Genomic DNA, 21,932 nt, shown 5'->3' on the forward strand with positions numbered 1-21,932 from the left:
TCCAGACTTCAAAGGAACTTTTTTCTTGCAGGAAGGGGACCTCCCTGTTTCAGCACCCCATGTGGATCCCCACTGGAGTTCTTCTGAGAAGAACACTTCTGTGGAAAAGTTTGAGCCGCGCTGGATCTGCGCCCGGCCTGGCTCTGGGCCTCTCCCCTGGCTTGGGCTGAGGCTCCTCAGGGGTATCGCGTTCTTGTTAATATCTGCTCACGTTTCTAAACTCACAGCTTGTCAGCGCCTACACAACCTGAGAGGTACTGCCAGGTTCCAGCTCGCTCTTTTCCCGAGGGGAAATGGAGAATCAGCAGCTTAAAAGGACTTGCCTGGGAAGCATCCAGGCTTCCCAGGCCAAGGCTTCTCTCAGTGTCCTTGGCCACCTCCATCCCTTAATCCTGCTTTAACCCTTGGCCCCTTGGTGTTTTGCAGAGAACCTCATCCCCCACCCACCCACCCCCGGCCCATAGTTCACCCTGCAATTCCATCCTTGGCGGCCCTTCCTCCCCTCTGGAGTATCTGGCGCCCATAGGGGTGCTTAGGAAAGTTTGGTGAATTAATGACCTCTGGTTCAAACAAATGCAGCAGAGCCCAGTCTAGGGTCTGGTGAAGATGTGGTTGGATGGGGGTGAGGGGTGATTTACTCTGCCATCTCCCAGTGCAGCCCAGAGAGAGGGGCTAGGGTCCGCGTTGGAGGACTGGAAAGCGCCTCATCAAGCGTGCAGAAGTACCAACGCAAGTTGGCAGGGGTAGCCTCCTCTCGCCGCCCAAGGTTCTCCGGCGGGCGCGCAGCCGAGCCGCCTGGATGGTGCAATCTCCCGCGCGCCTTGCATTGATCAAAAAAGGGGTTGAAACAGTAGACGCGAGGAGGAGCAACTGCTCTCGAGTCTCGACTGGGGATCACGACCAATGGGGATGCGAGCCCCGTTGCGCGAACCAATCAGCGCAGGGCCAGCGACAGCGCGGGCCAATGGGGGCGCCGGCTCGGCGCTGGAAGAGAGCACAGAGTCGGCGCCGGCTGCAGACTTGCGCTGCCCACACGATCGGTCCTTTCCAGCAGACTCCCAGTTCCCGCTTCTGCACCATGGATTCCCTGATGCAGGTGGTCAACTTCGGGCCCGGGCCCGCCAAACTGCCGCGCTCGGTAAGTCCCCTCTAGCGCGCGCCGGCAGTACGGTCCGGGTGGGAGCAGGCGCGTGGGTGGCTGTGCATCCCTGCACCGGGTTCCCGGATCCCCACTTCCTGCCCGGAGTTCCCCGAACGCTCTGCACTGGCGTGCACTCCCAGTTTAGGATCTGTCGTGGGTGGGCCTCTAGAAGGATACATTGGGGGAGGAGCTCGGCGAGGCTTGCTTGTGCAGCTGTCGCTGGCGCCGGCTACGGGTGCGCCGCGTGCAGAACCCGGCCCGCCCGGGAGTGCTGGCTCGCTGCGCTGCTCACCTGCAAACTCCGGCGCTGTGCCTTCAATCCGGCCGGGCCGGGGGCGCGGCGGAAAAGAAAAAGCTCCCAACTCTGCGTTCGCCTCGCCCCGCAGTGCTGCGAACCAGGCAGTGTTGAGTGGATGCGTGAATGGACACTGTGAATGAATGGTGAATGAGGATTGCGTTAACTGGAGGGAACTGCAAACTGGAGGCCCGCGCACGACCCCTCGGAAGCAGTGCTGCCTTTAGCCAGCACTTGGAAACATTGCTTTTCAGAAATGTAAATTTAAAAGCCTTCAGTCCAGCCCAGGCTTTCCCTCTTTGTCTCTCAGATACCCCACCCGTCCCTAAAGCCTTTTTTCTCCCCTCTGTTTCATGCGTAGATTTTTTTTTTTTTTTCCCAAACTGGCGTGACCCCTAAAGGCATTCTAATATTCAAATTCTGGTAGGCCTTGGGCTGCTAGCCCAGTTCGGTTCACTTTGTTCTGGAGCAAATGAATGACTGAATTCCCCCCTGGGTCATTACTAGACCTTTCAAGTGCAAGTGGAACTTACTCCCTGCCTTCCCAGCCCCCAGCCGGGTTCCGGCTCCTCCCCTAACCTCCAAAACCCACTCCCTCCACATCCATTCTCCCCTCCCACCGCCCAAGCTGTGAAGGAGGCCAAGTCTCTTACTGCGCCTTGGACGCACTGACCCCTGCCGCTGCTGTTACATTTTTTTTTTTCTAACCAGGACTACTCTGATGATATGTTGTAGCCACATGGTGCATAGCCAAGTGCTTTACAATTATCTGCTGTTGAACTGAGTAGAATCTCCCTGGGACAGAGACTTCTCTGTGTTGTGATAAGAACAGAGAATCTTACAATTGTAGAAGGGAAAGGACATTTTGCTTTTCTGGGGGCAGCGCTAGTAGGAGCTGAGAGTACAGGGCTTCGTTTTTTCTTAGTTATTGCGGTCTGTTTTAGGTGAGATTCCCTGCCAGAGCTGTACAAACGTTTCCTCTACGCTCACCGTTTTTTCCCTCTGTGTTTTGGAGTCTTCTGCGCATTTGTTTCCTATGTAATTTGTTCTGCATTTATTATGAAGGCAGTTGTTATCAGTAGTACAATTATTTATTATTTATTTTCTTGGGAGGATTTATGCCCTCCTGTGTGCTCTCCAAGCTGGTGGGGGGGGCAGATGTTGCTATTTATGTGTCTTCTTGATTTAATTGAAGTATAAGGATTAGAGAAGCTTTGCAAACTTTTTTTGACTGTAACCACAATGAAAAATATATTTCACAAAATGAGCAAGTACCTGCACATAATTAAAACAAAAGGCTTATGAAATATTTAGCCTAATGACTACAACATGCACAATTTTGTATTCTGTTCTGCTCTGGTCTATTCTAGTTCATTAAAAAATTAGTTATGATCCACAAAAGTGGTTGCATTCTGCAGTTTGAAAAAAATAAACTCCACTGGATTAGAGGGGTATGCTTTTTGGGTAGAAGTTTTTAAAACTTTTTATAATGATTTTGGTTATAAAATTTTATAGATGTCTTTTCAAGGAATACTATCTATGAGAGAAATACAGTCTGAACAGAAGTTCAAGGATGATTCTATCAGAGACAGATGTTTGTATTTACTAAAGACGAGGATTTGCTAAAAGTTTGTTTGATCAGCCATTGCTAATGTGTCCAACAAAAACGGTGACAAATTCTTTTTTTTTTTTTTAATTAATTTATTTTTGGCTGCGTTGCGTCTTCGTTGCTGCGCGCCGGCATTCTCTAGTTGCTGCGAGCGGGGGCTACTCTTCCTTGCGGTGCGCGGGCTTCTCATTGCGGTGGCTTCTCTTGTTGCAGAGCACGGGCTCTAGGCACGTGCGCTTCAGTTGTTGTGGCAAGTGGGCTTCAGTAATTGTGGCTCACGGGCTCTAGAGCGCAGGCTCAGTAGTTGTGGCGCACGGGCTTAGTTGCTCCGCGGCATGTGGGATCTTCCCGGACCAGGGCTCGAACCCGTGTACCCTTCATTGGCAGGCAGATTCTTAACCACTGTGCCACCAAGGAAGCCCCGATGACAAATTCTTGAAGCTCTTTTTTTTTGTCTCATTCTTTATTGTTAAAATGGTGTTTTTTCAGACAAGTTGCAATCCAGTTTAGATTATGGTTTTTTCTTTTTTTATTTTAATTTTTCACTGCATTGGGTCTTCGTTGCTGCACGCAGGCTTTTCTCTAGTTTCAGTGAGCGGGGGCTGCTCTTCGTTGTGGTGTGTGGACTTCTCATTGCGGTGGCTTCTCTTGTTGCGGAGCACAGGCTCCAGGTGCGCGGGCTTCAGTAGTTGTGGCATGCAGGCTCTGTAGGTGTGGCTCGCAGGCTCTAGAGCGCAGGCTCAGTAGTTGTGGCACACGGGCTTAGTTGCTCCGCGGCATGTGGGATCTTCCCAGACCAGGGCTTGAACCCGTGTCCCCTGCATTGACAGGCGGATTCTTAACCACTGCGCCACCAGGGAAGCCCTAGATTATGTTTTATGAGGTCTTTAGCCTGTATCTTTTAAGGGAACCTCCTTTGATGGCAGGATGCTTCTACAGAGGGTTTATCTCACCTATTTTGTGTACATTTTTAGAGCATTTCTTTCTTTTTCCTTTATGGCAGATTGCTCATACACAAAGGTAGAGAGGGAATAATATAACTAAATTCATGCACCCATCCAAAATTTAACAACTAAGGACATTTTGCCAATCTTTCAGCGCTCCCTCCCCCATACCCTCTTTCTCCCCTCCTGCCCCTGGATAATTTTAAAGCCAATCACAGATACCGTGTCATTTCACTTGTAAACAATGCAGCATGCATCTCTGATAAGGGCTTTCTATTCTTCTTTACTGAAGTGTGTGTGTGTGTATATATATATACATATATATATATACATAAATCTATGTAGATATATATGTGAAATAGGTGTTTTTCTTTCAGTGTGTAGTAATTTACATTTAATTGCCTTTGGGAAAAAAACAATGAGGCACCTCCCTAGAAAGTGAGCTATGTGTTTGGGGGTGGGGGTAGGGAATGAGCCTTGCCCCCCACCCGTTTCCTGGCACTGGAAGATTGGCCATAAGATGGGTCCCACCTGTCCAGTTGTCCTTGTAAGGCAGAACGTGGTTATGGGATTGCAGTGATCTTACAAGATGGGTCAAGGGGCTGGACTGGAGCATACAGCTAAGTACCTCTGGAGCCACAGCTGAGATTCTTCACCTGCAAATTGGGGAATGAGAATATCACCTTCAGGGCTGTTGTTGAGGGGAGAGTGCAGTACATCAGTACCCCTCATGAACCTTAATTCACAGCAGGTGCTTCCTAATTCCTGCCCACCCCACCCATCCCAGCAGACCAAAAAGATGGAAAATTGAGTTATCAGTTTAACTTGGGCCTAATTGATTTTTTTGTTGTCCCCCAGAACTTTATGCTTTTTGTGCCTTTGCTGTCAGAGTGCAAATGCAATTGTGGAAGGGCCATTTTTCTAGGGAATTAGACTTTTCCCAAAGGTCTGAAGTTGACAGTTAAAGAATTGTTATCAGAAAACTTCTATACTTGATCTTTTTTTAAGTCCAAGTGAGTTTTTATCTCTAAATAAATTCATACCTTTGGAAAAACTGTCTTAGCATCAGTCACGTTGCATAATTTCACTCTCAACTTGAGTGTAAGTTGCATCATCCGGGCTCTGTGGGGATATAGGGGGAGGAAGGGGATTGGCTGTGGGCAGGGACATAAGCTTCTTCACAGGCCTGGTGGGTGGATGCTCTCCCCTGTCCCTCCCCCACTGCAGTTTGTATGTCCAGAGTTGTGCACAGCATATTGAAATCATCTTAAATTTTCTTTTATTTTTTTCCTAGGTATTGTCAGAGATACAAAAAGAATTATTAGACTACAAAGGAGTTGGGATTAGTGTTCTTGGTAAGATTTACTTTTGGATTCTGTGAATGTCCAGGATTCAAAGGGAACCAATTAAAATGCATCATCAAGCCTAGAATTTCTACTGGGTCTTCCTGTAGGCCTTTGTAGATATATTTTTAAATTTTAATAACTTCCGTAGCATGTTTGATCGAAGCAATTTTGAAAGCAACATAAATGCTGGTGAGGGGTTTATATGTCTCAGCTCACTGTCGCATCATTGGTTTTTGCTATGCATAGGATCTGAGATCAAAAGATCCTGTACATTTACATTAACAGTGCCCAAACATTTATAAAATTGCTTCACATTCATTTTACAGTTTTTGCTGTTCTTAAACATGAACTCATTAATGTTGAAAAGTACACAAGCCTATTTTTGAAGATCTTGCATGTTAATAATTTCATGAAGTTTCTTTGAGTTCTAAAATTTACTTTTTTTTAAATTTAATTTTCTTTTTCTTTTTTGATATTTCCAAAGGCTACAGACTATTAAGAGACTGTAGGTTTAACTGTGTGCTCATTGCTATTAAATTTTGTTCCTGTGGGTCTGGCACATGCACCTAGATTTCTGTGAAGTGAGAGCACAGTGTGGAATTTTGTGCTGATGTCCTAAGGGCAGCATTTGCATACAATTCCTGTTTGTGAGAAAGATGTGAGTCATCAGAGACCAAAGGATAAATTAGTACGTGGCTCACTCAGTGAATATTGCCACTTATGAAAAATCATTCTGCTGTGACAATAAGGTTAAAATGTTTGCAGTTTGAAAATCAATTTGGATTTTCCCTTAAAGTAAGTGTGGCCCACAATTTGAATGGAAAATAACTGACATTTCCCTTTGTTATTTGATTTGCAAATTTTGTAGTTACAGCTACAGTTAACTTTTGTTGCTTTGGTTTTGAACTGGAATTTTTTTTCTTGTTTTTCTTTCCACAGAAATGAGCCACAGGTCATCAGATTTCTCTAAGATTATTAACAACACAGAGAACCTTATGCGGGAATTATTGTAAGTTTAAAATTTTAAAGACAAAATTGTGTTACTCTTGTTTGGTAATCCATATACGTGGGTGTCTGTTGCATTATTTTCTAGACTCTGCTGTGTGTTCAGAATATTCCATTCTTACAAATAATCTTGTTAAGATTCTCCCAAATTCACTAGATCAGTACATAATGCTTTTTATTTGTTCCTCATCCTGCGTTTGTATGTTTATTTTTATTTTATGTGATTTTTCCAAAGGTTTGAAATCATTTTATCTGGGAAAGATTTTTTTAGCACTGTGGAAGTTAAACGGGCTTAAAAGGGATTTGAATGACAAAGAAGTGGTCATCTTTTTTTTTTTTTTTTTTTGTGGTACGTGGGCCTCTCACTGTTGTGGCCTCTCCCGTTGCGGAGCACAGGCTCCGGACGCGAGGGCTCAGCGGCCATGGCTCACGGGCCCAGCCGCTCCGCGGCATGTGGGATCTTCACGGACCAGGGCACGAACCCGCGTCCCCTGCATCGGCAGGCGGACTCTCAACCACTGCGCCACCAGGGAAGCCCAAGAAGTGGTCATCTTTGTCAGCATAATTAACTATAACTTAGTTCACTGGCTCTTAAAGTATTGCCTCATACAACCTGTCAGAATCAACTCGTGGGGGAAGTATTAAAAAATTCAAGTGCTGGGCCCCATCCAGACCTGTTGAATCAGAGCCTTTGTACAAACTTCATTTTTAACGGGCTCTTTGGGCAATTTTAAGGGTTCTGAACTCTGGGAACTGCTTCTCAAATGAGCTCTCCCAGTTATCTGCACTGCTCTTCTTACCCAGAGGAAACTGTGTTCTTAAATAGATTGTTGCTTAAAGGAGAGGTTTTATACATTATATAAATATATTCACATAGAAATATGAATACGTTATGAAAACGAAATATGTTTTTTTTTTCTGCTCACAACACGAGTGCATGTTCATGGTGGAAAGTTTAGGGAAAAAACAAACTCACAGAATCAACCATAATTATCCATAATCCCACCAGTCAGGGGTAATCACTGTTAACGTTTTAGGGTCCATCCTTGCATTATTTCATGAACGAAATTGGAATTATACTAATTATTTAATAACTTTCCCTTTAAATTGCATTGATAAAATGTTTCAGATGGGGCGGGCTTGGTGACATTTTTGTGAGGAGCCCTCGAAACCCGTGCTAATGTCCGTGTTTGGAGCCGGTAATCATCTGCTTGGCTTAGCATGCCAGGGCTGCCTGCTGGGTCCCTGTCATGTTCACAGAACAATCACATCCTTCATAGGGTGGGTACTTGGAATGTTGGCCCAAGAGATATGGCATTTGACCCACACGCCTGTGAGCCTTTCCAGCTTGAACTTCCGGTTCAATTTATGGGCCGATTTCTTTGTACCCCTGTACCTAGACCTCTGTCTCGTGTCCTTCCATCCAGTTCTTGGCCTTGTTCAGTGCCCTGCATCTGAATAACATAAACCAGGAACGCTGCCTTGGGCTGCCATCCTCCCAGCTGCTGACATGGTTAGAGTCTCCTAAGACCTGTCTGTGTGCTTTGCTAGCCTCCTGAGCCCTGGATATAGGCAGGCACGGTTCAAAACCAGATATATGCACGCCATCCCTCGTATTGGCGAGACCAAGACCCTCTCACATTGCCCTGCCCTTTGGTGCTTTCCTTACACCTCTGTGCTGGAGCTCTGTCCCTTGGCCGTCTGCCTTCTGTGTAACCTGTTCCCAAGCTCTGACATTGCTCAAAGGCTTGGGTCCAGTTTCCCTGGCCTGAGCTGGCCTTACCCTACTGCCTGTAGCCATGCCAATCACCATTTTAATTTTCCATGTTGCAATCAAATATTTTTGCTGTTAACCTTGATATATATTGGGTCGGTGATACATGCTTAGGTCTAAAGGATTATCACAGATCCTTCTCCAGTGTCCACCTGGTTCATAGCATGAACCAGCACATATATACTTTTAGGACTTTTGGTTGCAAGTGACAGAAGCCCAGCTCTTGGCTTACACAAAAAAAGAGAGAAAGGAATGTATTATCTCGTATAACAGAAAAGTGCAGGAGTGATTTAGGAGCTCACATGATGTCAGGAAGGTCTTTTTCTCCATCTCCTGGCTCTGCTTTTTCATATGTTGGCTTCATCAGATGGCCACCAGTGGTTTCAGGTTTAGCTCCTACAAGTTCTTTATTTCCCTCAATAGAAACAGCTCCTCTTTTCTACAAGTTTGGATCCAGGTCTCAGAACCAAACCACACTGGACAGCTTGGGCCACGTGCTCATCCCCTGGAGCTGGGATTGGCCACCCTTGAACCAGGTGGACCGAGAGTGGCAGCTGATGCTTCTCTAAAGGAACAGCAGGGTGTTACTAGCTCTATCCAAAAAGTAACCATAGGCCTCCACTACAGGGCCCAGTAAATATCTGTGCAAGGAATTAAGTAGATAAATGACTGGGTTGGGGAAGGCAGAGATGGGGCTTGACCATTGTTCTTGTAGTGTACCCACCCCAGGGTAAGGTGCTGGAAGAGCATCACTCATTCTCAATTTTTGACCCTGTTTACTGTCACCTCTGCTTCTGCCCAGAGCCATTCCAGACAACTACAAGGTGATTTTTGTACAAGGAGGTGGGTGTGGCCAGTTCAGTGCTGTGCCCTTAAACCTGATTGGCCTGAAAGCAGGAAGGTGTGCCGACTATGTGGTGACGGGATCCTGGTCAGCTAAGGCCGCGGAAGAAGCCAAGAAGTTTGGGACTGTGAATATTGTCCACCCCAAACTTGGGAGTTACACAAGTAAGTGCTGGGAGCTGAGCTGGACAGTGAAATGCTGGCTGGCAGGTGGTCCCTGCTCAGCTAGAAGGTCATCCCTGCCCCGGGCAATTCTTTCGTCTCCTTGTCAGTAGTTAGTCTGATACCATTTAGATTGGCTGCCTGTTCCTGTTAAGATTACTAACGGGCTGCTGCAGAAAGAGTATGCCTAGGCTGCTGACTTAGCTGCAAAGCCCAGGGGCTGGTTTGGCTTTAGGTATGGCTTGATCAAGGGCCGCCTACAGTGTCTCCCGGTTCTGGTGTCTTTCCCTGTCTCCTCCACAGTCAGGAAAGCTGCCCCCTCCTTTTCAGAAGATGGCTGCAGCTGCTCCTGACCTTATATTCTCTCACGTTTCAATGCCTTCGCTCGTGCATTCCCAGTAACAGTCTCCTGTCTCCTGTGTCCCATTCTGTATCAGTCAAGCGGCCTTGCCTGAGTTGCACTGTACCTTCAGGGCTGTGGGTGGAATTGGTTCTACCTGGAACTACGTGGGCTGAGAGTCACGGAGGCTGACACACACAGGAAACTGTCAGTGGACCTAGGATGGATAGATACTGGGCAACAAGGAAAAAACCCAAATACTCACCACGCCATTCTTGAAGATTATTTGCCCCCAGTAACAGTCAAAGGGGTGAGATGCGTCATCCCTTTAGGATGTTGGTGGTGATTGTAATGTAAGATGGATAGGGTGCTTTCACTTGTGAATGCTCTGGGATCTGTCTTCCCCTGCTAGGGGAGGGGCATCATTCCTGGTTGCCTCCTATCTCCCTAAGGAAAGAGGGGAGGAAACGTGTGGAGTCCCCAACTTGTCTCCTGTGATAGAAATTCCAGATCCGAGCACCTGGAACCTCAGCCCGGACGCCTCCTATGTGTATTACTGCGCCAATGAGACCGTGCATGGAGTGGAGTTTGACTTTATCCCTGATGTGAAGGGAGCAGTGTTGGTCTGCGACATGTCTTCAAACTTCCTGTCCAAGCCAGTGGATGTTTCCAAGGTAGAGTGTAAAAGAGGCCTGCGCCAGCGGGGGGGCGGGTCAGGGGACATTTTAATATATACCAGAATGGGGAAAGGCTGACAGTGTGGGTTGTCAGAATGTTTACGTCCTAACATTTCCAACCCTGTGTTAATCGTCGTCTCCCAGGGGTCACACTTGAGCCCTTGGGGAATTCATCTGCCTCTGAGAGTGGCGCTTAGAAAATCCTTTTGTCAGCATCTTGGGAGTTACTTGCTCTCATCAAGGAAAGCTTGCGGGGCTATGAAGGAGCCCCACCTTGCTTTGTACCCAGCTCAGCTCCAAGAGCATGGACATGACATGTAGATTTCTGAGCAGCTCCCCAGGTGCATGCCATGGGGGGTATGATAGCTGTAAGGAATTTAAAACAAACTAAGAAGCAGTCTGCCTTTTAAAAAGTTGTGGTAAAATATACTTACCATAACTTTACCATTTTAACCATTTTTAAGCATACAGTTCGGTGGCATTAAGTACACACACACTGTTGTGCAGCCATCAGCACTATCCATCTGCAGAACTTTTTCTTCCCAAACTGAAACTCTGTCCCCATTTAACAATAACCGCAGTCCTCCCTCCCCCCAGCCCCTGGCACCCACCATCCTACTTTTTTTATTGGTCTCTGTGAATTCGACTGTTCTAGATAACCTCACGTAAGTGGAATCATGCAATATTTGTCCTTTTCTGTCTGGCTTATTTCACTTAGCATAATGTCCTCAGGGTTCGCCCATGTGGTAGCATGTCAGAACTTCATTTCTTTTTAAGGCTGAGTAATATTCTGTTGTATGGATGTACACATTTTGTTTATAGCCTGCTTTTTATTTTTACTCACCATGCACTGGCAATTCTAAACAATGTCAACTATAAAATACTCCCTGTCGAGCCACACTGTCCCCCCTCCTCCCACTTGGGATGCCACTGAATTTTCCTACAGGTTTCATGGGGAGACATGGAAGAGGGTTCTACATCTTACACGAAAGCATTTCCCAAAGTATCTTTAAACATCTCTTTTTTTCTAAAATTCTCTCTCAGGCAGCTTGTCCCATTATTTCTCAGTTATCCCTTTATACAAATATAAATGGATAAAAAAATTGATTTCTTTAGGTTACCAAGGACAGCAGCCTCATTTTAAAGATGGCCTTGGACGTAGAAAAGAGGTATACTAGAGTGAATACGAATAGATACAAGGCCTCCACAGTGATGGGTTTGGGCTGGCCCCTCCCTGGAGAGAAGGATCAGACAGATTTCTAATCTGCAGGCTCTGAACTCTTGAGTATCGATTTGCTGTCCCGGATAGAGATTCCTTTAGAGAAGGGAATGCACTCCGAACAGGATTAAAATAGAGTCACTTCCTCATAAAAATTGTGCTTTAGAAGGAGATTGGGAAGTTTGACTACATTTATGAAAAATGACCCAGTGCATCTAGAACAGCAGGCTTTCTCTTTTGCAGTTTGGTGCGATTTTTGCTGGTGCCCAGAAGAACGTTGGCTCTGCAGGGGTCACGGTGGTGATCGTCCGAGATGACCTGCTGGGGTTCGCCCTCAGAGAGTGCCCCTCGGTCCTGGATTACAAAGTGCAGGCCGGAAATAACTCCCTGTATAACACACCTCCCTGCTTCAGGTAACTCCGGGGTATGGCTTGGGGACCAGTGAGGAGGTCTCAGTATTTCCCATCAATACTAGTTGACTTTTTAAAGTAGGGCATGATGCCACGAATCAGTGATCTAATAGCCCAGATATCCTATTAAGATTCTCTGCCCAGGGCTTCCCTGGTGGCGCAGCAGTTGAGAGTCCTCCTGCCGATGCAGGGGACACGGGTTCATGCCCCGGTCCGGGAAGATCCCACATGCTGCGGAGCGGCTGGGCCCGTGAGCCATGGCCGCTGAGCCTGCGCGGCCGGAGCCTGTGCTCCGCAACGGGAGAGGCCACAACAGTGAGAGGCCCGCGTACCGCAAAAAAAAATACCAAACAAAAAGAGATTCTCTGCCCAGCTCACCTCTCCCTCGTCCCCCTCTGTGCACTGTTTGATCAGCTTTCCTTGCCTTTCTTTTGGGGTGTTTTTGTTTGATCTTGGTAGCCTTGGTGGTTCACCATTAACCCAAAAGCTTTCTGCACATGAAGTGTCATGCTTGCATCTCAAACAACCAGTGCGGCTTTGGAGAAGGACTTTCAGAGGCCAGGCTACTGGTCTTTTTCTTTCCTTACTGGGTCTGCTTGAAGCTGGCTGCCTGGCATCTAACGCACTGGCTGGAACAGACGCCTCTCTGGTTTTTCACCCAGTCTGCAGGGGTCCTGTTAGCCTGGCTTCCCCTTATCCGAGTGAGAGGCTGCATTACAGCACTTTTGGGGAGAGTAAGGCTACCCTACCGTACAGTCTTTTAACTCCCAGACTCAGGTAGTTGGTGAAAATCTTTGTGACACCTAGGATTTAGCAACTGCCTGAGAGATTTTACTACTGACAAGCTGTGTGACCTTGGGCAAGTTGCTTAACCTATCTGTGCAGCAGGTGTCTCCAGGAGTAATTGGTTGCTGTGAGGATTGAATGATTAATACATATGTATAAAATGTGCTTGGTGAGTGCCTGGCTCTCAGTGACTTATAAATGTTAGCTGCTGTATTATCATTGTGGTTTCTGTTTTATCCCCAGCCTTAGCAGCGGGGATAAAAGAGCCAGAGTTTATAGATTATCTTATCTTTCCAGGGCAGCTATGATGTAAAATAGTGATGTGTATGACCCTCTTTATCTCCCAAGCACCCTAGGAGGTGGATCCTCTTATTATTTTTCCCATTTTGCAAGTGAAGAAGCCAAAGCCATACTTCAGGACGTGGCATAGCCGGGGTTTGAACCCAGGCGGTCTGGCTTGAGAGCCCATGTATGCACGCACACCCTGTATCTTTGTGCTCTTCTCAAGCAAAACTCTCAGTGTGGGTTTGTGTTGGAAAGATCCCATCTCTGGAGAACAGTTGGCTGCTGGGAGTCCAGCTCTCTGAGTCTCCCAGGTTTTCCAGGGATGCTAGAAGTTCTCTTAAAAGAGCGTACGAAGAGGGGCTCGGGCTGGTACAGGCTGCGGCTCCGTGGGGTTGGGGCTTTGTGAGAGGTCTCCCTCTGAGGCGCTGCCTGCAGGAAATTTCTTCCACATAATTTACCAGGGGAAGAAAGGAGCTTTTTCCAAAGTTAGAATTCTTATGGAAATTTTTGCTGGTTTTCTGTGCGGCCCGCATGAGCCGGAGCAGCTTCTCACTTTGTGTCCCCTGCTTTCCTCAGGGCACGGAGGGCTTCAGGGCTTACTCTCCTGGTCACCTGTCAATCCCACTCTGTTTCACCCTGGTTGAAAGTGCTTCTGAAGTGCCTGGTAGGGACTGGGGGGCAGGGCTGAACCTCTCTCACCTGCCCGTCTTATCTCTGGGGTTTCTGGCAGTGGAAAAACCCATGACCACTGGCCAACTGGGAAAGGAGCACTGCTGTGCTGAGTGTTGCAGGACGGTTGGGGAGCCTGAGTGCAGGGCCCCAGGAGAAGGAGCTTCGGCTCCAGGCTGTGAGGTGGCAGGAGGTGGCGGGAGGTGTCTGTCCTTACCTGTTAGAATGTGCAGCCAGGGCCTGGCTTGCAGGCAGGTGAGTCTTTCCGGAGGTGGGGCAAAGGCCACCACAGCTCCGCGAGTGAGACGGCGGGAGAAGGCAGGGAGAGCCCTGGCCCTGAAATGGGGCCTGAAATGGGGGCTGGCAGTTCTGATCAGAGCAGGGGGAGTCATGCCCTCTGGCACCTTCTCCATGAGTGACTGGGAAGCACATTTTTAAAAACTCCAGTGGATATGTGTTAAGATGCAGTCGGGTAATGTTAGAGTGAAAAATCAGCAGAAACGGTGAGAAAGCAGGTCAGTCTGTCTAGTGGGAGATAAAAAGGTCTGGAGTCAGACCTGGTGGGCCCTGAGAGAAAGTCCTCCTGTGAGTGACTCAGAGAGAGTCACTCCCCTACCAGCCCCTGTGCAGGCCTCCATCCCAGGCCCTGACCAGTCAGGTCAGCTGGCCAACCTGGGCACCTGGGGGTGGGGCACAGGCTGGGGGAGGGCAGATACTCCCCGCCCAGAGCCTTCCTGCCCGAAGAGCGGGCTCAGCCAGACACCCAGAAACAGGGGTGGAAAAGGGGCGAGGTTTCCTCTCCAGACAGATCAGAAGAGTGAACACTGAGACCATCTCGGGGCAGGATCGCTAATAGTATTTGATCAGAATCATATAAACGTGGAGGACCAAAGAGATTGGGTTAAAGGTATTCTGACCCAAGACACCCCTTGGTGTCTTGCTTTCTTTTACCCCGAAAGAAGAGAAAAGGAAAAAAGTAAGTCTGTATAATTGAGTAGTTACCCTAAATCTGTGACTTGAAAAACTTAGATTTCATTTGGGGTACTTCAGCTTTCAAGATTAGAAAATTGTAGTTCATGCAGTGAGAACAAGCCATAAATGGAGAGAGGAAGCTTTGTGCAGAGCACCCTCCCCAGGCTCTGGATGTAAGGGGATAAGGCGCCCAGAACACTGCAACTTTGTATCACATGGAAGTCCTTGAAAATGTCCCAAGTTTGAAAAGAAGCTCTTTTTTTTCTTTTAACCTCGGAGCCAAGTGACCACAGGCCCTGGGCGGTTTGAACTGAGCCTTCCTGTAGTTGCCTGTAGCCCTGAGCAGTGAATTGGGGTGGAATAAAGGACGGCGTGGGCATCCTGGGCACTAAGCCCAGTTCATGGACAAGCAAACGGATGCCTAAACTTCCCTTCTAAGCCCACAAGACATTTTTACTTACCACGACTAACTAGCTGTAGTGTGAGGTAAAGTAACTAATAAGAAACAAAATGACCCTACTGACCCAGGCCGCCTTACTTATCAGCATAGGAGTGTGGGCTGCCAAGGGGGCCTAATACTTAAGAACAGCCAGGGAGAGTTTCCCGGGGAACTTTCTGGTGTGCTTTTCTAATCCCTAGTGCCCACAGAGTATTTCATATTGCCTTAAAAAATTAACACATGGTCTTGGCAAAGATTCCTGAGGCGAGCAGAGCCTGCGGGGTAACCATTGTTAACTGCTTGCTGTGTAGGGCATATGCAAACAGAGCCGTATGTTTAATTATGCAGATGGAACTTTACCATATAGGCTGTTCTGTGAATTCTTTTTTCTATCCAGCAACGTACTGTGAACACTGCCATGTCAGCTCAGACGCCTGCCTTTTTTCCCCCTTTGAATTGCTGAGTGATATTCCAGAGAATGGATCTGCTGTGATTCATGTAGTCATTTAATGCGCAGGCTGAGACAGTGTACCTGCACTGTGTGGGGCAGGGGACATTTTAGAAGTGAAGCCGTACATCAGTTAAAAGTTAACCCTGGTTAGTGGGAACCAAGTTTCAAAGCTGCATAAGCATTTCAGGGCCCCTGTGTTTTGAAGGTTTCGGATTGTATGGGGGTAGAAGCGTGAGTTAATAATGCATCGGAAGCTCCAGTCGACTCGCAAGGCCAGACATCCTTCCACTCCAGGGGCATCTGGTCTCCGGGAGAGCCTGCTTCCTCTGAGCCCCCTACCTCACGCTGAGGCTTTGTAGACCGAGGCTAAAGGTGCTGGTTCTGGGCAGCGTGTAAAATGGGTGGGCTTTCTGCTGACTGTGCCTGCTAGGATCTCATTAAGATTAGCCAGAGGGCTTCCCTGGTGGCGCAGTGGTTGAGAGTCCGCCTGCTGATGCAGGGGACACGGGTTCATGCCGCAGTCCGGGAAGATCCCACATGCCGCGGAGCGGCTGGGCCCGTGAGCCATGGCCGCTGGGCCTGTGCGTCCAGAGCCTGTGCTCCGCAACGGGAGAGGCCGCAGCAGTGAAAGGCCCGCGTACCGCAAAAAAAAAAATTAGCCAGAGAGCGTGGGCAGTGAGTCTGGGCATAGGGGTGAGTCACACACCAAGAGGGAAGTGTGTTGGTGCTGAGGTCTGGCTGGGACTGTGGACCTGGCCTGAGCCTTTGCTGCAGCCTTGATTTGATGAATCAAATAGCAGCAGCTTGGGAACCCTGGGGTAACAGAGCTGCAGGTAGAAGTGAAGCTCGGCTTCCAGAAAGTGCTGTTGAACAGGCAGGCACCCGCAGGCCGCTCAGCGTGTTTGGATCATGTGGCAGGGTGTGTTTCTGTGGTTTGTCGGGGAGTGAGCAGTTTGGGGTTAGATGGAAATTCGAGAGCATCTTATGGAACAGAGAAGTGGGAGGGCAAGCACCGTATCTAGAACACATGCCTACATGTCCACACACGCGCGTGTGTGCTGTGATGCCCCTGTAGCAGCTGCTCTTGGCATCTGTGTCTGTGTGGCTTGGTGCCATCCTGGCTGCCCCGCTGGCAGGTGAGAGAGTGGGTGAGGGTCGTGGAGCCCCTAGTAAACCAGAGGCCTTTGTTACCGTGAAAAGAGCTGGGTCTTTGGTGTCAGACCATCTGGGGTTGGAATCCTGGCTTTCTCAGCCACTTATTAGATGACTTTAGCCAAGTTAAGCTGTCTGAGCCTGTTTCCTCATCTGTAAAGTGGGATAATGGCAGCTCTGGCCTCGGATTTTTTTGATCAGTAAAAGGCAGAGTCCTGGACCTCTGAATAGTCCTTCCCCCCTCTTACTTTCTTCTTTGCTCTCTGATTTCTCAGTCTTTATCCAGAGAGCTCCAGCCGAGGCTGTAAATTATTCAGAGGCTATTTTCTGCTTTGAGCTCCCTCGCTGCTGCCCCTAGCTGCCATTTCTCATTCCTCCCAGGGCTGTCTGGGGAGCCAGGCTGGGGAAGCTTCCACAGGGACTACCGCATGGTTCTGGGTGCTGGCTGTTCCCTGCCCAGTGCCCGCTGGGCAGCCCAGTGTGGCCTCTGCTATCGTCTGGAGTAGAAACACCGGGATTCTCCACGCACCTGGAGGCAGTGAACGAGCCAGTCAAGTATCTTGGGCTTCCCTGGGACAAGCTTCTGGTGTTTGAGCGTTTTCCCCTCCCCACCCTGTCATGGTGTTAGTAAGTAAACGAGGAGGCAGCTGTGTCTGGGGGTCCCCACCCCAGATCTTTGCGGGACATTGATGCTCAGCAACTAAGTTTGCACAGATTTTTATGGGGGACCTTTGTCCCACTCATACAGAGGCCATAGCTGAGCACGGACCTTTTCCACGCTCCCAGTTTGAGGAGGATGGTCTCTTTTCCCCGGGAGACCTCTGCTCCTGTCCCATGGGCTTTCAGTGAGGTGCACAGAGAGCCCTCAGCACCTTTTTATTTTTTATTATTTTTTTATTTTTTGGCTGTGCCGCGTGGCATGTGGGATCATCGTTCACTGACCAGGGATCGAACCTGTGCCCCTTGCAGTGGAAGTGAGGGGTCTTAACCATTGGACCGCCAGGGAAGTCTCCTCAGCACCTTTTTAAGCAGAGGGGCTTTCAGAAGATCACTGGGAAAACCATCCATTGCTCTTCAACGTCTTGTGTTTTGGGCTTAGTTTAGAGTACTTAACTAGTAAAGGTACTACTAAGTACACCTGCCATGTGCCAGCACTGCACTAAGCACTTCACCCAACCCATTTCCTGCGGTCCCCCCAAGAGCACTGAGGTCTCTATGTGACAGAGTTGATATTCTGGCTCGGTAAACGATGCACCCAAGCTCTATGAAGGGCCGAGGTGCAGCGGGTCCTCCTGGAACCAGGGACCCACATCCCATCCCGTCTGCACTCCTGTGTCTCAGATGAGCCTCCTTCACATGTTCCTTGTCGCCCTTACCTCATAACTCACCGTTTCACCAACACACACTTCTGCCTCTTCTCATTCCCAATTCAGAAAAGCCTATGGAAGGCTCTGATTGGTCCACTTAAGTCCCCTGCTCAACTCTGAAACCAGGGGAGTAAGGGACCCCGCTGGATCCTCCTGCTGGGTGGAGTTAGGAAGGGCAGAGCAGTGAAATGCTGGGTGTCCACCGTCGGTTGGCAGATCTCCCTGTTTCCAGGTGGGAAAGTCGAGTTTTGGATCCCTGGGGTGACTAATCCTGGGTAATCTGTTGGGGCAGCACTGGTTCTAGAGTCAGGACTAGGACTTGGAGCCCAGGCTTTTGGGCACTCTGCCACCCTGCCTCCGCCCGGTGGTGGACTGTGCGCTGGGGCTTCGCGGGGGGAAAGGTGAACACTGTGCTTCCAGTCTTCCAGGACTGCAAGGTCCAAGACACGGGCGCCTAGGAATAGAGAATAAAGAGCCAGTGGTAAAAACTAGGGGAAGTGTGGGCAGCGGGCTCTGGGCGTTCAGAAAGTGAAGAGTTAACTGGTGGGGGTGGGGAGCTAGGTGTCTGAGGATGCTTGTGGCAGGGATAAAATGTCAGCAGGGGTGGACACAGGGAGTTGTGTTCCAGGTGTCATGAAGAGTTTGCGTTCGGGCTTGGGCTGGACTGGTGGGCACCGATGTGACCTCTAGTGAAGAGTCTAATTAACCCTCTTTTCTGAATGGCCCCCAGGGGCCTAGAGTTGGGTTGATCTTCATTTTTGCCCCGTGACATGCTCCTGTCCTTGGTGTACACATGGCCCACCTTCATCTTGTCTATGTCTAATGGTGTCTTTAAGTCTGTTTTAGTACAACTTCAGACTGTTTGCTTGGATGTCTTTCCACTTGTGCAAAGCTGAACTCAATGGATATATGTACTTTTAAAAAAATTATTTATTTATTTTATATTTTAACATCTTTATTGGAGTATAATTGCTTTACAATGGTGTGTTAGTTTCTGCTTTATAACAAAGTGAATCAGTTATACATATATATATGTTCCCATATCTCTTCCCTCTTGCGTCTCCCTCCCTCCCACCCTCCCTATCCCACCCCTCTAGGTGGTCACAAAGCACGGAGCTGATCTCCCTGTGCTATGCGGCTGCTTCCCACTAGCTATCTATTTTACGTTTGGTGGTGTATATATGTCCATGCCGCTCTCTCACTTCGTCCCAGCTTACCCTTCCCCCTCCCTGTATCCTCAAGTCCGTTCTCTACGTGGATATATGTGTTTTTTACTCTTTATTTTAGCATCTATGTCATGGGCTTGGTCCTGGAGTGGATTAAGAACAACGGCGGTGCAGCAGCCATGGAGAAGCTTAGCTCCATCAAATCGCAAATGATTTATGATATTGTTGATAATTCTCAAGGATTCTATGTGTAAGTTGATGGGGTTTTATCTCACATTTTGCCTCTTGTGAATTTAAAAATGTGTATATGCCATGTCCTTTTGGAACATGGATGCAGCCACCTTTTGCTGAGACACTGAACTCCTCAGGAGCATGAGTTAGGTAAGTCTTCCCTTCTGCATCCCATTCCCAGGAATCCCGGGCTTTGGGACCTGTCTCTCAATGGGTGGTAATGTTTCTCACACCACAGACCCCGGGGCAGACCCCTCTCCCCAACCTCACCTCCTCTGTATGTCCCCTGGGGACAAAACACATACTTGGTGGAAGCTCTCAGCTTTACCTCAGGACTCACTGGAGACCTTTGGTATAAACACCCACTCCTGGCCCCTCCTCTGGGTTATTTACCCTTTTAGGAAAGTTTACTCTTTCGCTTATTACAGGACAAACGCTCCCATCCCAGGCCTGCAGTTGGTGAATGGAATTGGCTCTGGTATGAGTTGACTCCTAGTTAAATGTTTTTGTGACTAATTGATTCATGAATGTGTGTTGACCGCTGGACCAACGCCAGAGAACGTATGGGCCTTGTATTGATCTCCTAGGGCTGCCAGAGCAAAGTACCGCTAGCTTGGTGGCTTAAAACAAGAGAAATTTATTCTCAGTGTTCTGGAGTCCAGGAGTTCAAAGGCAAGCTGTCAGCAAGGCTTTGCTCCCTCCAGAGACTCCAGGGAAGAATCCATTCCTTGCCTCTTCCAGCTTCCAGGGGCTTCAGGCATTCCTTGGCTTGTGGCTGCCTCACCCCAGTCTCTGCCTCTGAGAGGCCTTCACAGGGCCTCCTCCTTTCTTGTGCGTCTTGTCTTCTGTCTCTTACATTGGATTTAGGGCCCACCCAGATAATCCAGGATGATTGATCTCATCTAGAGATCTTAGCTTAATTGCATCAGCAGAGACCCTTTTTCTAGGTCACATTCGCAGGTTCTGGAGGTGAGCGTGTGGGTAAACCTTTGCAGAGGCCACCGTTCAACCCCCTACAACAGGCCTGTCACCAAAATGCCAGATATAAAGTACCTAGTACAGTGCCTGGCACACAAGGAGCTTGACAGATGATGTTTTCATTTGCTTTTCCCCTCCTTCAAGGTGGGGACAGCTGTGGGAGGACCAGACTTTATGCTCTGTATGCACGTGTGTTTATACACATACATGCGTAAACACTTACATTCATTTGCCGAGCCAGGACCCCCTTCTTAGCGCACTTCACTCTTTGGAGTTCAGTGTGTTGTAAGAAAAAATATCTGGCTGACAATAACAAGGGAATTTTTACTCTTTTAAGAATTTAGTGGGCCTTGTAGGACACAAAAATGGTGCCTCAATCCTGCCTTAGAATTGTATGTTTTACCCAAGATTTGCTAACACATCTCCATAACCATCCATGGGTTTGGGGTTATACTTTTGGGACAAGCCTAACTGCTGCTGTCCCCTCTACCCTTAAATGCCTGCCTGCTCCTATGAGTTCTTGTCTTGTGATGACACCCCAGCCACAAGCCCTCAGGGAGTCTGGCTTGGCTGAACGACTTGACCTTTGGGGTCCTCTTCCACAGGCCATCTGGGGGAAGGGGTACACACTGTGCATTTCTGCCTGCTCTGTGGTTCTGTGGCTTGGCTCTTGGGAATCTTCCACTTTAGAGCCTGACGTGTGAGAGAGGAGGCCAGGGTACTCCACTAGCACTTACTGGAGCCCTTGTAACATGCATGATCAGCAGTAGATGGTCCAAGGAGTTCATGGCCAAGGGCTAAATAATGAGCCATGAGCTGGGGGCAGGGACATACTGCTTTGGCTGGAGGCGAAGGGAGGGCTTTTACATGAGCTTGAGCCTTGGACAGGAGTAAGAATTAGGCAGAGAAGAAGGCGGAAGTACTTTTAGGAATTTTTAGGAAGGCAGGGAATGGCCTCTGCAAAGCACTGAGGGAAGAAAGTAATGTGTTTGGAGAGCAGAGAGTAGGCTACCTGAAGGGCACGGTTCGTGCTGGCATTGGAAAGAAAGTCTAGAAAGGTCTGAAGACATGTTTAATTCACTAGCTTATTTATCCATTCGTCTATCTACCCATCCACCCACGCATCCATCTACCCATCCATCCACCCACCCACCCATCCATCCATCCATCCATCCATCCGTCCATCCATCCATCCGTCCATCCATCCATCCATCCATCCATTAAGCAAATGACGCCTGAACGCTCCTCTGTGCTAGCCTTGTTCTAGGCTCTGGGGATACCCAGAAGAATAAGTCACCTTTCCTGGCTCCATAAGAGTGATCAGGATCTGAATGTGAGTAAGAGCACATGGCAGCTATTGTGGAGGGGAGACCAATTTTCTATGAGCTTTTGGCTCCGTATATTTCTCGGGAGATGTGAAGGCACAAAATGGGAGGACAGGAATCGTGGTGATGCCTCCAGAAGAAATCCAGGAAATTAAAAACAAAATAAAGCATAGAAGGAACACCAAGAATCCCCTGAATTCTCTCCCCCGACTTGAGATCCTTTAACTGCAAGCACCCAACCTGGCATTTTCGAGAAGGCAGCCTGTTGAAGCCAATGTGGCAGGCAGGTCATCTCCTGAGGAATCTCATCACCTTCCCACACAAAACTCCTCATTCACTTATGAAC

At 48.5% G+C, this 21,932-nt stretch overlaps 2 protein-coding genes across 3 annotated transcripts in view; both read left to right on the top strand.

The window, feature by feature from the left end:
- CEP78 (centrosomal protein 78) overlaps positions 1-464 on the top strand; it is a 70,629-nt gene extending 70,165 nt beyond the window's left edge. Inside the window, 2 exon segments of the mRNA XM_007472123.1 lie at positions 32-254; positions 427-464. Of these exon segments, the coding sequence (XP_007472185.1) occupies positions 32-254; positions 427-464 (261 nt within the window).
- A 572-nt stretch (positions 465-1,036) lies between these two features.
- LOC103068385 (phosphoserine aminotransferase) overlaps positions 1,037-21,932 on the top strand; it is a 29,120-nt gene continuing 8,224 nt past the window's right edge. Inside the window, exons 1-7 of one of the 2 annotated variants that reach the window (XM_007465520.1) lie at positions 1,037-1,138; positions 5,284-5,344; positions 6,275-6,344; positions 8,917-9,122; positions 9,961-10,133; positions 11,599-11,768; positions 19,174-19,302. In XM_007465520.1, the coding sequence (XP_007465582.1) occupies positions 1,079-1,138; positions 5,284-5,344; positions 6,275-6,344; positions 8,917-9,122; positions 9,961-10,133; positions 11,599-11,768; positions 19,174-19,302 (869 nt within the window). In that variant the 5' untranslated portion in view covers positions 1,037-1,078. The remainder of the gene's footprint in view (positions 1,139-5,283; positions 5,345-6,274; positions 6,345-8,916; positions 9,123-9,960; positions 10,134-11,598; positions 11,769-19,173; positions 19,303-21,932) is intronic. The other variant, XM_007465521.1, reaches the window with a different exon arrangement.

The sequence above is a fragment of the Lipotes vexillifer genome, unplaced genomic scaffold (assembly GCF_000442215.2).
Source record: "Lipotes vexillifer unplaced genomic scaffold, Lipotes_vexillifer_v1.1 scaffold993, whole genome shotgun sequence".
Lineage (NCBI taxonomy): Eukaryota > Metazoa > Chordata > Mammalia > Artiodactyla > Lipotidae > Lipotes > Lipotes vexillifer.